The following is a 17,086-nucleotide window of genomic DNA, read 5'->3' on the forward strand; positions in this document are numbered from 1 at the left end:
AAATGTACATCCTAGCTAATTTACGAAGTGGGGAATCGAAGAGTAGGGGTCTGTTTTTGTGCTGCACCAGTACTGGGGCTTAATGTCCAGCTAGTGCCTGCTATTTTGTGTGCGCTTTTGAGCTGTAATTCTTCTAGTTTAGTAATAAAATAATTTTACAATAATAATAATAACGACCCATTAAAATTCAATAAATGGGGATTGGTGAGGGTAGTATGTACACAAATTTCACCGCTACCCCGAGGGAGTAGAGAGGTTATTTCCGATAGACCTTCGGCTCAAGATCGAACATAAAAAGAGACAATAGATCAGTACCAAGCAACAGAAACCAGAAAAATAATAACAGCATTGTAAGAGCCAGAAATAGATGGAAAAACAATAATAGTAACCAGTAAATATGGCCCGGTACTTTGAAAAACAGAAAAATAGTGTGAATACAATATTGATCACTAGCAGTCTAAGACAAAACACTATCAGACTAGCCTCACACCCGGTACGAAGTAAGAAAAATGCTCAATTACCTCCTAACCTACAACCCTAATGCTCGACCTTCATACCTTTCTATCAAGGTCCATGTCCTCGGAAATCTGAAGCAGCACCAAAAACACTTTTTGAAATTTTGGTCAAAATACCAATTGCCCTCTAATATAATAATAAAAAAATTCAAATTAATTAACCAAAATCAAACTGTTACTCTTTAAAATTATTTTTTCAAAAAATACTTTTGATGAAAGGTATTCTTTTAAATAAACAAAAAATACTCATTTTTATTTGAAGTCCCTTCGCCCCCCCCCCCCCCCAATTCCTTAGTTATTTCCGCCCATAAGAAGGGCGATACACAAAGTATTTCACATTCACGTAAGTTTCAGGAAAGAATTGCAGTGTAAATTGTCTATTCTAATACAAGCATTGTTGGTTGTTTTCATAACGACCACAAAATTGCTACTCCTATAATATATTGTCTACATAGTCTCCTTCCATGTTTCCCTCTTATGTTTTAATCAATCATATAAATAAATATGATTTGATGATAGAAGCTTCGTGTATAAATCTCCTCTATACGTTAAATTTCATTGGCTTTTCTTTCCTTTGCTGTTTCGTTTTTTGGCTCTTTTTTAAACTCAGGTATTAAAAGAAAAATAAGGGACATAAACAAAAGGAAATGGCAAGAACATCTCTACCACTAACTATACAATCAATTTTATATATTATAATATATATATCGTGGAAACCACTTGTCTATCTCTTCTATCAATTTATTACAATTATTATTAAAGCCCCACCTACTCAAGTAAATCCCCAGATCCATAAATTAGCTGACACCCATAATTACTTAGCTAATTCAACTCCATTTCATAACCCAAAATCCCTCTCAAGATTTCAAACCCAAGAGTTTCCTCTTTTAGAAAGTAAGAAAAACATGAGAAATTTTTCCTTTAGTGATGAAGATAATCAACGTGAGTTACCAAAAACAGCTATATGGTGGTGGAGAACACCTCAAGATTTTGATGAAAATGGTCATCTCAAAGTTGACATTTCTGATCTTTCAAACCTAACACCTAGGCTTAAAGTTCTTAGAGAAATGGAGAGATTGGCTTTGATTTCAACTGAGGGAATTGAAGATCACAGACACAAGCTTATTACTTACAGGTTAGTACTCCTTCCGTCCCAATTTATGTGGTGGAGTTCGGATTTCAAGAGCTAAATGAGTTTTTCGTTGACCACAATTTTTTCATTTGCGTTTTAATTATTTTGAATTGTTAATTGTGACTTATAATATTTTTTACATCGTTTTCAAATATATAAAAAAAACTAAAAAAAAAAACTAAAAGATTCTATGTTCAAATTTACTGTCAAAATTTAAAAGTTTAACTCGGAAATTCGAGTTTTACCACGCAAATTGGGACAGAAAGAGTAGGTTGTTAATACAATATACTAATACTATAGATTTTAAATTGGAAAAATAGTATTTAAAGTTAAAGTTGATTTATTTATATTTTTGGTTGAAAGTTGTGTTTGAAGAACTTTATTTCAAAAAGAAAATGAGAAATTTGAAGATATATAAGTGAAAGCCAATATTTCAAATAGTGGCAACACTACATTTTATCAAAAGCGGTTCACTTATTTTTGCCAGAAAATTATACTGTTTATGCGAACCGAAAAATCTTTTAATATGTATCGTATGATACAAGAGAGTAAGTTGTTAATACTGAAATATTATTTACAGGTCTGGGGATTTTTGGCTACCAGTGGGAGGAATAAAGAAAGAGGATATGGATATACCAGCAGTGATCACACTTCTACTTGTGGGGCTATCTGCTTCTGGGAAAAGCTCTCTTGTTAATTATATGTATAGTGTTCTTGGTCGATCTGGCCTCATTCCTTTTGCTCAAAGTTCAAGTATGTTTTCTCCATTCCACTCTTCTCTATTGCCACACATTTCATTATCCTTTCGCCCCATTTGAAATTTATGAGTTTTGAACTTGTTATCGAACCAATAACTTATTTAGTAGTTAGGTTCGCAATTAAATATTTATATATATTAAAGAATTTTTTAATATAAAATAGGGTCTAACCAAAATTTACTACTTCCTTCCCGCCCTTTAGAGAGGGGAAGGGGGCAAAAGACCAAAATTAATCCTTTGTTTTGGAAAATGCTTATTTTATTAGAGATTGCACAACATTTTAATTTTGTTGTATTTATGTAGGAGCAGTTGTTTTTACTTTGTTTGTCAGATTAGTACGCCTTCTTTTTTTAAAACCTTTCGCTCATAAAAGTTACTACATTATTTAGAAACGTTTAAATAGCCTACTACATTATTTAGAAAACGGAAGCTTATTTGTTTGACAGAACAAAAATAAATAAACAAATAAAACTACCTTTTTTTTAATCTACCAAAAACATACTAAACTTGGATTCTTACTTTTCTTTTCTTTTTAAGGTAACTTGCAGCCTTTTTATCTTTGGCAATGTAAACAAAATTCTTTTCAAAGTATAGCTATTAAAAGTAGTCATCCAAATCACATGAAGTACTTTTTAACATATTTATGCAAAAAAAGATATCACCCAATCGCACCTTTTTTTTTTGTGTGTGTTTACAAGTCACATAGGGGGCCTAGGAGTTACCGACATCCCAAAGTGACTATAAAATCTTAAGTCAAAAAAATTTAATTTAGGTTATTTCTTGAAAAAAAAAATACTACTATTTAATTACTTTACTCTATCCACATTTAAACACAAGTGTGGAAATGGCCCACTAATTGGCTCTGATGAATTGGACAGCGGCTTCTAATAAATTCCACATGCAAGATGTGATCCATGGGTTTGAATATTATCCATTTAAAAGTTTTTTCAAAAAAATTTAATAAAATTTGAGACTCTATTCTTGCTAACAAAAACAGAAGTGGGGTCGACTATAAAAATTTAATAGCTGTGAAACCTTTATTTGTTTCACACTTTCACCTTTTGCCTCAAAATGTATACATCTTTGGTAATGCTGTGAATTTTTTTTTAATTTCCACATTTTACTATGACATTGTTTTCTCAAGGTTCAATTCTCACTTTCTATGGATAGTGATACGTAGTTATATTTTACTTGTTGCAATTGATCTGTCTTATTTTTCAAGTTATTGATCCCGCTTTTCATGAATAATTACATGTATATACTTCTTTTTACGTGACCTTGATAGTATAATAAATTTTTTACATTGTATATGAAAATTAAACACTTCCCGGCAGTTATGTGTGTTCCAAAAATTTAAAGAAAAAAAAAAGCTAAATTAGAATAAAAAGGGCAGCCCTGTGCACAAAGCATCTGGTATTCGAACATGCATGATCTTAAATACCCTAACGCAATCAGTAGTTTAGCATTTCACATATATTGACCTTAAATACCAAATACGCCTTTGATTATTGACCCCTTAACATTATGGTGCATGACTCTTGTTATAGGTGGGAATTCACACTATACAACCATGTTTTTGGAAGAACACAATGTTTTGAGATCAATGAGAAGTGGATTTTGTGTGTATGATTCAAGGGGCTTGGATTCTAATGATATGATCGAGGGCTTAGAGGAGGTTTCGACATGGATGACTCGTGGCGTTCGCCATAATCAACCTTGTTTTAGACATGGTGATAAGCTTATTAATGGTGGATCCAATACAAGATACGCTAAGAGAAAAGTTGATTGTGTAGTAGTTGTGGCTGACTTATCAGAGATTAATAAGGCTTTCAATTCTGGAGATTTGAAGCCTGTGGAGGCCTTGAAGATCCTCTTCACCAACCATTGTATAAGGAAATCAAGTAAGTTGCTCGATTTAAATCTAAATCTCTCGTTGCACTTCCTTGTTTCAATTTATATGACATAGTTTGAATATATGACATAGTTTGATTCAGCATGGATTTTAGGGGGGGAGATAGACTTCTGAAATTGGTGATCTTAGAAATATCACAGCATTTGTGTTTATAAAACTTTTGAAACTTCTTGTATTAAATAATGCCATAACATTTATAAGACTACAAAAACTTTTCATTAAATGTAAAATGGAAAGTTTAAAGTTAATTGGTTTCAAATATAAAAAAGTGTTATTCCCTTTGAAATGAACTAATAAGGAACGAAATGAAGGGAGTTATTCTTTATTCCATTCTAGTAACTATTGTACATTCACTTGATTTCTACACATGAAAATAAAGTACGCCGATGGAGGTTGGTTGAAAATAATGTTATGTCTATTTACCTTACTAGTTGAACTATAGTTATTTAATCTCTATCTCTCTCTCTCTCTTTTTTTTTTTTTACAGACGAGAATCCGTTATTAATACTAACACATGGTGACACGATTAGCACGGAGGAAAGGATTACCAGCAGGCTGAAAATATGCGAATATTTAGGGATACCGGAGACGACAGGCGCCTACGATATCGCATGTCTGACAGAGCAGGGGATATTACCAGAAGAATCAGATCCAGTAACTGCATTTGCCCTAACTGAAGCAGTGTATAGGTCTCTAATGCAATCTGATAGAAACCATCTTCCTAAGAAGAAATGGAAGGATTGGGTTGTGATTTTTGTGGCATGGATCATGTGTTGCATTGGTTCTTTCTTTGCAATGCTTGCACATTTTTTCTCAACATTTACTCATCACAATAACAAACTTAAGTATTAGAAGTCTCTCTCTATTATGTCCAGTGGTGGAGCTACGTGTATTGAAGGGGGTTCAATGAGATTTTATTTATACTGGAGTTATACCGTGATAGGGTTGGTTCAAAATTATTTTACGTCTCAGGTTCAAACTCTAAGAGTGATATTCTTACATTTTTTTAGTTCTATGTTAGAACTTTCTTGCTCCGCCACGGATTAAATTTGCTTGTGAAAGTCTCTATTGCTTATTTTTTTTGGGGGGCTATTGGATATTTTCTATTTGTAAGATGTGTTGATTGAATTAATGTCTAGCTAACAAAGTGGACCTTTGTTTTCAATATGCAATGCTAATTTTTTTTTGCTTTTTTTCCCTTGAGGACATGGCATTTGGATTTGGATATGAGATGGAAATTACTCTTAGCATTTGGCATTTACAATATCTTCTTTGACAAGTTGTTGCATTGTGAGTATTTTCCTTTTTTTGTTTCTTTTTTATATCATATGGTGGAAGACCAAGACCCATTGTTTGTTTGTCCCATAGTTTTGTTTTTCTTTGTGTTCTTTCCAAAACATTGCTCTTTCGTTTTATTTCTACTGCTATAGTTTGTCCCCACAATGGAGTTTTTTCCCCTTCTTTTTCATAATACTAAAATACTTTTAACTTTTTGTTTTTTCCTGGTCTACAACTATTTAAATTGAAATGATTTCATCGGTAATCATTTAACTTTGAATTTGCAATACAAAAATCATTTTCTTAATTATAAAAGTCATTCAGTTTAAAGTTTATCACACTAAAGCCATTTTCTAGTTTTTGTAAAGTCGTCCAACTTTAACATTACTAACTAAAAAGTAAATCTCACCTGATTTTTTTACTGAAAATATAACATGAAACTCTAAAATTAAAACTATGTTGAACGTAGAGGAGACAAAAGGTAAAAGAAAAATATAAAAATTAGAAAAAAGGAAGAAAGAAAAAGAAAAGATGCTTTCCTGCGACGTGTCTAAGTATGATTCTGTTTGAATCTCATATATTTAATTCATAGGATCTGAGTTAGCAATCTCGTATACAAATAGATCTGATCTACTATTCCAAACACAATTTCAAAATTATACAAACGGGCAACTACTAGTATTAATTACTACAAAAGTTATGGTGGGATAAATAGGATCTATCGACTGTTGATTAGGGTTCTTGTCTTCGACCTCTGATAATAAAAAAAATCTTAGTAAGAAGCGCTTTTCTATTTAGTGACCTTTACGTGAAACAATTATACGAGTATTAAATACCAGATAAGAAATCAAATATAAATACATAACTACTTCTTAAATTATTTTACCACGCACATTTTGAAATCTATTTTTCAAAAAGCTAAACCATATGTACATTTTGAAACCAATGTCCATTAATCTTTCTCTTTCGTAATAAAAAATCATAAATACATGAAAGTATACTCAAGTGTCGGCTTAGACTGTTTTTTCTTTTCTAATTTTTTGCTTAAGAAGAAAGTTTTTTTTTTTTTTAAAACGTTAATTATGACCAATTTTTGTTTTAGTAATAAGGATTACACGCACAAATAAGGATTTAAATAAATCGAAGAAATGAAGCATAAGAATTAAAGGTGTTTATCGGACGGGTTGGACGAGGCTGGACATGGAAAAAAACAGCCCGTCCGATTAGTGGGGCGGGCTAGTTAGTGGGCTGGGGTTCCGAACTGGTAGTGGGCTGGAATATTCTGGATTTTGTTGGGCCCGTCTAGGTTTGGGCTTATCGGATGGACTAGGCTGGATTAATTTTTTAAAGTGTATTACGTTTTTCTTGTTCAATGTAATTGATATTTAAGTGTTTGCAAATTTTTAAATAATAAAGTAAGTATTTTAAGGCATAAAATTAAACTTTTAAAGTTTAAAGTTTGAAATTTGAATTTAAAAATTTAAAAATTGAAATTAAGTGGCTAAAAGGTCTGAAGTGCAACCAACATTTTCATGCACTTAAGGCCAAATAGGCCTGAAGTGCGAATGGTCAAGAAACAAAAATTTGTTTTTTGAATTTTAACAATCCAATATACGATTTAATACCTAAATCTACTCCAAATGAGCTCAAATTTGAAATGTAACCTACAAATATCATTAAGAACAAACTCCAATCATCAATTCGTCAAAATAACAATAAATCTAACGAACCCATTGTACAATTAAGAAAAAGAAGAAGAAATCCTAAGTAATGGTAAAAAAAAATAAAGCGTCACAACAGCTCACCACGGTAAAATATCATAAACTATGTTAAAATATGTTCATAAACACCATATAAAATTACCGTCACACGAAAAAGAAGAACAAGAAGAAAAACGAGAAAAATACCTGAAATTATTTAAAAAGCGAGTAAAAGTTAAATGGGACAGTTAGAAACAAAAAACGAAAATCCATCAAAGAACTTAATTTAAGTAAAGCGGCAAACAACAAAATTAATTGGCGCCCTTTTCAGTTAGAGCTCAACTCTTTTGGCGGGTAAAAACTGAAAAACGTTCTCAAATCAAGGACAATTTCGTCTTTTCAGACTCCCGCGTACCTAGGGTTTTCGGTTACTCCTTTACAAACCCCACCGCTTCTTTTTCCCCCCCGCCTGATCGCCCAGTTCACTCTTCTCTTATCTTCTTACCATATCCCCCATTTCTTCAATTTTTCTCCTAAAATCACTCTGTTTATTTCTATTTTCTTTAGTTTATAGTAGAGCTGAGAAATTTCATTTATTTATTTAATTTTGGTCTTTTTAGTTGATTAAGCTAAAAAATCAAGTGTTATTTTGGGTTTTTTGATTAGGTGATCGAAAATGGTGGATTTAAGTGATAAGGTGAGTGATCGTTAATTATACTCTTCTAATTACTTTGTTGATAGCTTGTATTTGAGTTATTCTATACGTATATTGGTGTTTGATTTGAATTTTTTTTCTTGTATTTCAGGGTATAAGATCTGAAGAAATGAGCAGTGAAACTTCTTCACCAGAAAGGAATGATGTTAAGACTTGTGCTGATTGTGGTACAACTAAAACTCCTCTTTGGAGAGGTGGACCTGCTGGTCCCAAGGTTAGTGTAGTTCTTTGTAATTTCAATTTCATTTAATTTTTATTAAAGGAAAATAAATTATGTTTTAAAATTATAAATCATAAATATAAGTTAGGCGCGATCAAATTGGCTCAAACATCATAGTTATCTAAAAGATTACAGATCGTAACTATTACTAAGAACTAAAAATATCTAATACATTTCATGAAATAATTTAATTGAATAAAGAGTTATTGATTCTGAAGGGAGCCTTGGAGCAATCCTTGGAGTAATAGTAAATTTGTTTCTGTGGGACCTATAGGTCGCTGGCTTGAGTTGTGAAACTTGCCACTAATGTTTGTGGGTAGTTTGTCTATATAACATCTCTTGGAGTGCATCCCTTTCTAGTATCCTGTGTTAACGAGGGATGCTTTGAGCATTGAGTTGCCTTTTCTATAAAAAGTTGTTTGATTTTTTATATAGTACACTTTCAATTTGGCTAGAAAAAGTAAACATTGAATTTGACCGGCTATTTGTATAACAATTCCTATGTAAAATGGAACAGAGAGAGTAATAGTTTTGTATAAAATGAGCAGTAACTCATTTTAGTGATTTTGGTTTTTTGGTATACTTTGCCTTTGTACTTGAATTTGATGATATGATCATTCTGAATGCAGTCACTTTGTAATGCGTGTGGGATTAAAAGCAGGAAAAAGATAAGAGCACTTCTGGGGTTGAACAAAGAAGACAAGAAATCAAAGGCATTTGGAAACAAAAGCATTGGACTACAACACCAAAGTTGTAACAGTAGCAGTAATAGCAGCAGTGGAGATAGTAGTAGAAGCAGTAGTTTTGGGAAGAAAACTATTTCTTCTTCATTGAAAAGCAAAGTATTTCCTTTTGGGAGAGAAGTAATTTTGCAGAAACCAAGATCGAGTTCGACTCAGAAGAGAAAGTTGGGAGACGTAGAACAAGCAGCTTTCTTATTGATGGCTCTTTCTTGTGGTTCTTTCTGTAACAAGTACAATAATTATGCTTCGATCCGAAATAAGTTCGTCGACCATATGAAAACATGAAAGAAAAATTGTAGTGGCTGTAAAAGTAGTGCCATTTGTGAGTTGGTGTATGGTTGAATGATCAAGACGGAGCTTAATCAAGTTAAGAGCTCTATATTTTAAATTCAATTTTTAATTTTAAATTACTTTAATTACAAAGTCTTGAATATGCTAACTACTCTTTTGATCTATGTGTTGTGGAAGATGTAGAACTGTTTTAATGATGATTTATGCAACAACCTTAAGTGTGGTTTTGGCTACATAAAAATTTTATCTTTTGGAGAAAAGAAGACAATAGATCAGATTGATATCGGAAAATGAATGGGATTATTATATACTTGGTTGGTTATATTTAAAGTTATACTCTTTTAGGTAACTCGTCAAGGCAGTGATAAATATTGCATGATTAAGAAAACAATAATCAGTTTGTTTCACTGCCAAGTGAAATTTAGACCTTGACAAAGTGATTAATAAAATGAGATGAGAGACTTTATCACTTGGACACATTCTTGTAAATTGAAAACCGCAACACAGAAAAATTACAATATAAATTAATCTTCAGTTGGATCTTCCCCTTTAAACTACAGTGAACAGTAAAAGAGTAACTTTTATGCACTAACAATCAGTGGCGAAACTAGGAATTATATACCTGTAAAACCTAATCTTTTACCTATATATATAACGTAATTTTTTGATGAAGTGTGGTCAACTAGGACAATGTGTCTTCGCCCTTGCTAACAATGTAAAAAAAAAATTTTACACAATCAACTCACCTAAAAGATAACTATGATAATTGTTCATAATAAGTAGGATTAATAACTAGAAAAATAAAGCTATTAGATCTGCTAATACTGGTTAAAATGTTTAAAAAAGAAGTCTGTCAGAGTATATAAGTTAAACTCATATAAAACATAGACATATTCTGTTTATTTGCTGAATCAAAGTTAAAATCTTAGCTTTAGAAAGAATATGTTGCTAACAAACAGAATGAGGTCCCATTTTCTATAAACTGCTCATATAAAGAATAAGAACATGAAAGGAAGCAAAACAATATCAGCTAATGACCAACTAAAAGAATCCCAGAGAGTATCACTCTATGGCAATCCAAATTTAATCTGTACATCAAGATCAACTTCTGAAAGTGAAATATGTAACATAAAAATCGGGTTATTTCAGGTAGTAAAGAAATCCGACCATTCAAGAGAATCCGTACACCAACGCGTTGCACCCCACAAACACGACACCTTCGACAAATTACTTCTAGGATGTGCAATTGTTCTAAAATAACCTTAGCTATATATCAGTCAAAACTTTGCACGTACGCCTTTGCATATCATGCAGAAGTATCATACACAATTACCCTTCATACTACCTTCCATCTGACTCCAGTGCAATATTTGCTCTAATTCCACAAGAATCAAGAATCAGACCAGATGATGCAACCAGACGAGAATCCAACATCAAGAATTGAACAGCAAGCTGAACTGCAGCGTTTTCGTTTCCCAGAAGTCATTTTTCAGCTGTAAAGACAACTATATACAGTAGCGACTCTGAAATATATGTTCACAGTGTAAGCTACCGTAACCTAAACTGTTTTCACGTCTTACACAGGAAGATTGTCCAGTGCATATCCATCAAAGCCAAACTCAGATTCAACTGGTCCAACACTTTCTTGCTGTTGGAAATTCATACAATTCAAATTAGTAAAAATAATGTCATCATTACAATGAAAATTTGAAGGATAAGAAACTCGAACTAACCTGCTTCAGAAGGGCACTCATAAGGTCATCCTGTCCAAATTGGTCCGGAAAAAAGTTATTTTGGTAGCTCGCATCAGGAAGTTGTTCAGCTTTAACAGTAAGGAAATTTCCACCCATAGGATTAACATTTCCACTTTCTTCCCTGCTGCTAGAGAAAGCGTTGCTTATAGGAGAACTCCCATTTTGTCCATTCCTCTTCATTGAAGAAATACCTTGTTGAACTAACATGGACGGTGAGACATCTAGAGTTCCTGTTATAGCATCGAAGGTTGATCCAACACCTGATAAACCCCAATCCTGTGATTTTTGCTGATGCAGTTCATCAAACATATTATAACCAGAAGGGAATCCTCTAGACCGTTTAATATCAGAGTTAACCTCTTCCTGAAGCATTCTTTTGGATGTCATAGTTGACATCCCTGAATTACTACGCACAAGAGGAAAGCTGTTGTTTTGCAACTCGGTATTTTGGTTCAGCGAGAAATCTACAATAGGAGATGCTTGGGAGACTGGACTGTGTACCGGCCCTCGTACATTGGCAACAATACCACCACTTCGTGATAAGAGTGCACCAGGTATCCCATTTGACGACAAAGATTGCTGTGACATGGTCAATGGAGGCCGCGAAACTTGACTACCATTATTGGTTTCATTTAGCATTTGAGCCCTAGACGGTTGTTGTTGAGGCATATGCATCAGTAAAGCGTTATTTTGTTGCACTCTGGAGTTCCCTTGCATATTCATAGCGCCAAAGGATTGCGAGGACTGGTGCAAATCTGCCAGCTGCTTTGGTTCCATGGTTGTTGGGATCCCGTGAAGCAAGTTAATTTGCTTATTGCTATTATTTAGTTGTTGTTGTCCCTCAGGAAATCTCAACTTGGGATTTTCAAAGCTGAAAATGTTTCTTTGATCTACTAGAGGCATAGATAGAGTAGCACCTTTTGTTGCAGACCTACCCAGTGCAGCCGCTTGGAGGGTAGCAAGACTTTGTGCAGGTAGTTGACCGGTGGCAGCTAAAGCTTGAAGCTCAAGCCCATTGAAAGACGACATTCCATATGTTGCTTCTGGGTGCCCCATGAAAGAGTTATTTAGTCCACTAGGATGCTGTGATACCCCGCTCAACCTCCTCAGATACAGCCGGTATTTCTGCGATACATGATTACCATTAATAAGTGCTTTACTAGGAAATCCGAGAAATGCTATTAAGTGCATGTTGCAAAACAAAGATTAAGTCTTCCACTAATCAACTTGAAAAGGGAGGAAGTAAAGTTCCTCAGTACCTGAAGGTGGCTAGCAACGTTTTCTCTGGTAAGCCCAGGAACATTCATCAGTTCGAGAATTTTCTTGGGAACAGCCTCTGAAATCATCGCCAGAATTGGAAATGAATAACAGATGAGTAAGTATCCATAATATAGGTAAAAAATGTTTTTCCAATTCAGTAAAACCCATTCTAAGGTAAAAGACACAAAATTCAAAGGAAAATCAAATATTAAGGAAACCTGAAAAGGGGTTGAGGGCTAGCTCACTAGCGTTACGATCCCCTTCCCCTCTTCATCCTAAGCTTTCAGGAATTATAGAATCTTGAACATTTTATTTTATCAGCCATGATTGACAGTAAAATAAACTGCAATAAAACTAAGGTTCAAATCCACACACGGTACTTGTGACCCGGTACTTGTGCAGCGTTGGTACCCGTTAGAATAAGTGACCCAGTACTTGTGCAGTGTTGGTACCCGTTAGAATATTCTAAGTGCCCGCAAGTTGACCTGGGCATCACTGTTATAAATTAAAACTATACTTTGGATAAAGGTAGTTACATATTTTGAGCTAAACCACACACGGAAACTTACAGGAATTTAAACTACTTAAGGACACTGGAGCAAAGTGAAATCGATGTTATTCTTGTAATTTGACTACTTCACATAGCTCACAGTTTCCTCTTTCCTCCCCCATTCCCAATTTTCTTGAACCACTCCCCAATTTAGCCTGTCCAAGGTTTTACTTAATCCCTGTCCTTACAACTAAGTTTTCCATTTCCAAATACAACTACTTGAAATAAGAGTGACTTTATAGTATCAGTTGCACACCGATCTAAAATGCAATTCAAGTACTAACTTAAACATGTGTACTTTAGTGTAATTGAGTAAACTGTTCATAAGAAGGAGCTAGGAACTCAGTTCAATGACTAGCTCTGTTGATGAGGAATACAAAGCTTTATCGATTAGTACGTATTACTGGAATGAGGTTTCTCCACCCTACAACCCCCAAAAACCGGGAACAAGAGAGAAGCAATAAAATAGGGCAGAAATTAGGCTAGGCCAAGGGTTAATTCAGATGGTAAGAACTCATTTTACCAGGTATAATGCCAAGCATTTCTACCGAATTTTCCCTGCCACAAATATCAAATAACACGGAAGAACAGGGAATATCTTTCTATAAAAGTAAATCCTAGGGAAAGAAGTATTCAAAAGGGGGAGTCGTGAAGATACAACAGAAGAAAATATGTTAACATATCAAAAGGATAAATAAATATCCAAAGAGAGAAGATTAACTTCATGTAAATATGGAAAAACTCCCAGCACAAAGAATAAGGAAAAGATAACACATCAGACAGTTTCGCTTGACACTAGGTGAAGCCCAGGTTCGGCACTTTGCCTTGCTTAGCCGGCGCTTCGGTGTAGACACCAAGGCACTAAGGCATATGCCTCATCGGCCATAGGCTCGTCTTTAAGAAGGCAGCACGAGACAATAAATATAGTTGACAACGCGTCATTAACTGTTAAAAACATTATGAATGATTTTTTTTTGGTAATTAAGAGTAGGAAACTAGAAATTTAGTGTAAAAGCAATAGCCACTAAAAACTATAAACTTGAAATATTTATAGTTCTTTTTCAATTCGTTTGTCCAAATAATTCTTTGCATTCATGTTTCTTTTTTGGGCACTGCCTGTATAAATTTTTTTTTTTGCTTTTTCTTCAGTAGCGCCTTTCTTTGCAAAGCCCACGCTTTCATAGTGCTTTGGGCTTAAGGCATCAACAAACAGTACTTTTATATGTTTTTCGCCTTTAACCTAAGTTCTGAGAAATATGGAACCATAGACCTAGGGAAATATGAAGACAAACATATAGCCAAGAGAAGTAAATAGTCCATACTGTCAATTCCAAGTTGATTAACAGCTTGTACAAACTGTTGATGAAGCTCCACCGACCAAACCACACGGGGCTTCTTTAACGAGGACGAGTCATCCCTTTCTTCAGTTTCATCTTCCTCCTCCTTTCTTCTCTTTGAGCTTTTCCAGTTCCCTCCTTCATTAGCTGAAGATGAATAATCAACATCTTCTGATGGTTTCTGCTGTCGATCTCCCTCTTCCGCGGTTGCTGATTGATCAAAATCTTTGTCCTTCCACTCGTGCTTCTTTTTACGAATCACATGCTGCCAAATGTTCTTCAATGCCTCAATGCGCACCGGTTTGATCAGATAATCACATGCACCATGAGTAACACCTTTCATAACGACATCTTTACTGTCATCCGCAGACATCACTAGCCAACGACAAATTTGAAATCAATCAATTAGTACAACATCGGCAATTCAAAAACTCGGAAATTACAGTTTACAAAATGAACGGGATACTCACTTATAACAGGCAGGTCCATTTCCAGACCAACATGCTCAAGAAGTTTGAAACCATCCATGTCTGGCATGTGAACGTCACTGATAACAATGTCGAAACCATTTCTGTTTTCCCGGAGCAATGATAATGCAATCTCTGCTCGATTAGACTTGGTGACTGGAAGAAGCACAACATTGAAATGAATTATGAGGTGGAAAAATGAATAACTAATAACAAGAAGAAGAAGAAGATGTCTTCAATGCCCTCAAAAGCTATGTTGCACGGACTCTCCAAGATGCTTCCGCACCCTTGTCGGATCCTTATAATATGCACTACTTTTGGAGGATACGACATGCACCCAACGATATTTTCAGAGAGTCCAAGCAATATAGCTCAAAAGCCTAAAATATTCTATTTAAGACCAAGGTCATAGATGCCATGTGACCAGGAGGTCACGGGTTTGAGCCGTGAAAACAGACTCTTGCAAAAATGCAGGGTAAGACTGCGTACAATAGACCCTTGTGTTTTTAGCCCTTTCCCGGACCTCACGCATAGCGGGAGCTTAGTACAGCATGCTGCCTTTAAGACCAAGGTCATAGATGAAAGATTTCACTTGACCCTAAAAGTTAATTGAGGAACTTAAGGGTTCTAATAAACATGTAAACAGGAGATCTAAACAAAGATCTTCTTTCCATCATAAATTCCCAACCTATCATTTCCAAATCTCATGAAAATCAAATCTCATAATAACTATACTCTTCACTGGTTTATCCTAAGAAACCAACCAAATTAAGTTATAAACACATCCACTACCTACTCCACAAACTCAAATTCAATATAAAACAAGAAAAAAAATAACAAAGATTTGAACTTTAACAACTAAGGAGCACCAAAAGAAGGTCAACTCTTGAAAACAAAAACTACAAAGTACCATTCTTGATTTACAAAACAAAACACATAGCTTATAACTACAAGGATTAAATTAATTTACCTTCATAGTGGCAATTCCTAAGCATCTTTTCCAAGATCCTAAGACAAGTAGGATCATCATCTACAACAAGTACTCTTAAACCTGCTGGAAACTGGTTATTATCATTGGACTTCCAAGAAACACTACAACTAGCACCAGACATATTTTTCACAACTGACCCAACACCAAGATTCATATTTTCTTCAAAATTTCAGGAAATTTACATGGAAATATGTTGAAAAAAGAAAAAAAGAAAATACCCACAAACAGGAACAAAAGTATCTTATAAAAGTTAGTAAGCACAAAGCTCAATTGGTACATCCATAAGGAATCATATCAGTACACCCAAAATTGTAAGAGAGAGAGAGACAGGAAGAATTTTTATTTTTATTTTTAAGGAAAGTATTTATTTGGGCTTTAAGAGGAAGAGAAGAACAAAAAGAGGAAACTAAGGGATGAAAATTATAATTTATATATTTTTGTGTATGCTGTAAGAGATGAAGAACATGGGTGTCTGTGTTTGGAGTTGTCCAACTTTTTTTTTTGGTTTATCTTGTTTAAACAATAGCCTATTTTATTATTTCAAAAAGTTGTGGTAGGATACATAGAATTATTATATTTTTAATTATAATTAAGGATTTCGGATTCGACATACGAGAATAGAAAAATTTAAGTAAGGAAAATGTCCTCTAACCCGACTTTATATATATATATATATATATAGAGTTCATAATCATATTCACGACAACAACAACATACTCAATATGATTTCACAAGTAAGGTTTAGAAAACAGGGACGAAGCTACATTATTTGAATGGTGGTCAATTGACCACCTTTCATAAAAAATTACACTTTTCATAACTGATTTGAAAATATAATAGAAAATAATTTATTTAATGTTACTTGTATGGTACAAAATCTACGTTATTAAAGCAGGTATGGGACATCGGATGAAAAATAAAAAATTATATTATTTTATTTTAAAATTTTTTTGTTTTTCTTTTTTCTTCTTATTTTTGATAAATTATATTAGTGGGTCACTCCATTGAGCGTGGATCCAGCTCATATATGAGCTTAACTAACCCCACCGCCAGCCAAAATTATTTTTGTATTTGTTTTTAGTCTTTGTGGATAAATAATATTATTATTTTAATAGTCTTTGTGGATTTACGTAATAGACCATCATCTAAAAATTTCATCTAGCTATAGTTATGTTATTTTACTCGTCATTTTCTTATTTGTCCTTTAACTATTTTAATGAACTTGAGTGATCGATTTGTATTTGTCAATATCTTTTAATCTTATTTAAGTAAAGAAAATTATCATCTGACAGAAAATACATATTTTATAACATTAAGTGTTAATTTTATCTTACTTCATTTTGATGTAAGATTACAATATATCTAAAGTCGTTTATCCCATGCCATTACTATATTTACAAGCTCATTTGTGGCTATTTTCAATATTTCATATACTATAAGCTCTTACAATATTGCATGTTGTG

General features: G+C 33.7%; 3 protein-coding genes across 3 annotated transcripts; 2 read left to right on the plus strand and 1 right to left on the minus strand.

Moving 5' to 3' along the window:
* Positions 1–1,190: 1,190 nt before the first annotated feature.
* Positions 1,191–5,482, plus strand: LOC107806670 (uncharacterized). The gene is made up of 4 exons (XM_016630873.2): positions 1,191–1,650; positions 2,228–2,400; positions 3,953–4,306; positions 4,805–5,482. The coding sequence occupies exons 1-4, from the start codon at positions 1,421–1,423 to the stop codon at positions 5,167–5,169; spliced, it is 1,122 nt and encodes a 373-aa protein (XP_016486359.1). The 5' UTR covers positions 1,191–1,420; the 3' UTR covers positions 5,170–5,482.
* A 2,279-nt stretch (positions 5,483–7,761) lies between these two features.
* Positions 7,762–9,386, plus strand: LOC107806678 (GATA transcription factor 15-like). The gene is made up of 3 exons (XM_016630881.2): positions 7,762–7,992; positions 8,102–8,224; positions 8,860–9,386. The coding sequence occupies exons 1-3, from the start codon at positions 7,972–7,974 to the stop codon at positions 9,256–9,258; spliced, it is 543 nt and encodes a 180-aa protein (XP_016486367.1). The 5' UTR covers positions 7,762–7,971; the 3' UTR covers positions 9,259–9,386.
* Positions 9,387–10,376: 990 nt separating this feature from the next.
* LOC107806685 (two-component response regulator ARR1-like) lies at positions 10,377–16,113 on the minus strand (the record flags this gene model as incomplete). Its single annotated transcript, NM_001325790.1, is given in 12 exon segments — positions 10,377–10,912; positions 10,998–11,594; positions 11,596–11,610; positions 11,612–11,616; positions 11,618–12,020; positions 12,023–12,036; positions 12,039–12,059; positions 12,062–12,143; positions 12,278–12,354; positions 14,151–14,540; positions 14,636–14,788; positions 15,603–16,113. Coding segments are annotated over 12 exon segments (2,004 nt in total). The 5' UTR covers positions 15,778–16,113.
* Between the last annotated feature and the right edge of the window lie 973 nt (positions 16,114–17,086).

Source organism: Nicotiana tabacum, chromosome 11 (assembly GCF_000715075.1).
Source record: "Nicotiana tabacum cultivar K326 chromosome 11, ASM71507v2, whole genome shotgun sequence".
In the NCBI taxonomy this organism is placed as follows: Eukaryota; Viridiplantae; Streptophyta; class Magnoliopsida; order Solanales; family Solanaceae; genus Nicotiana; species Nicotiana tabacum.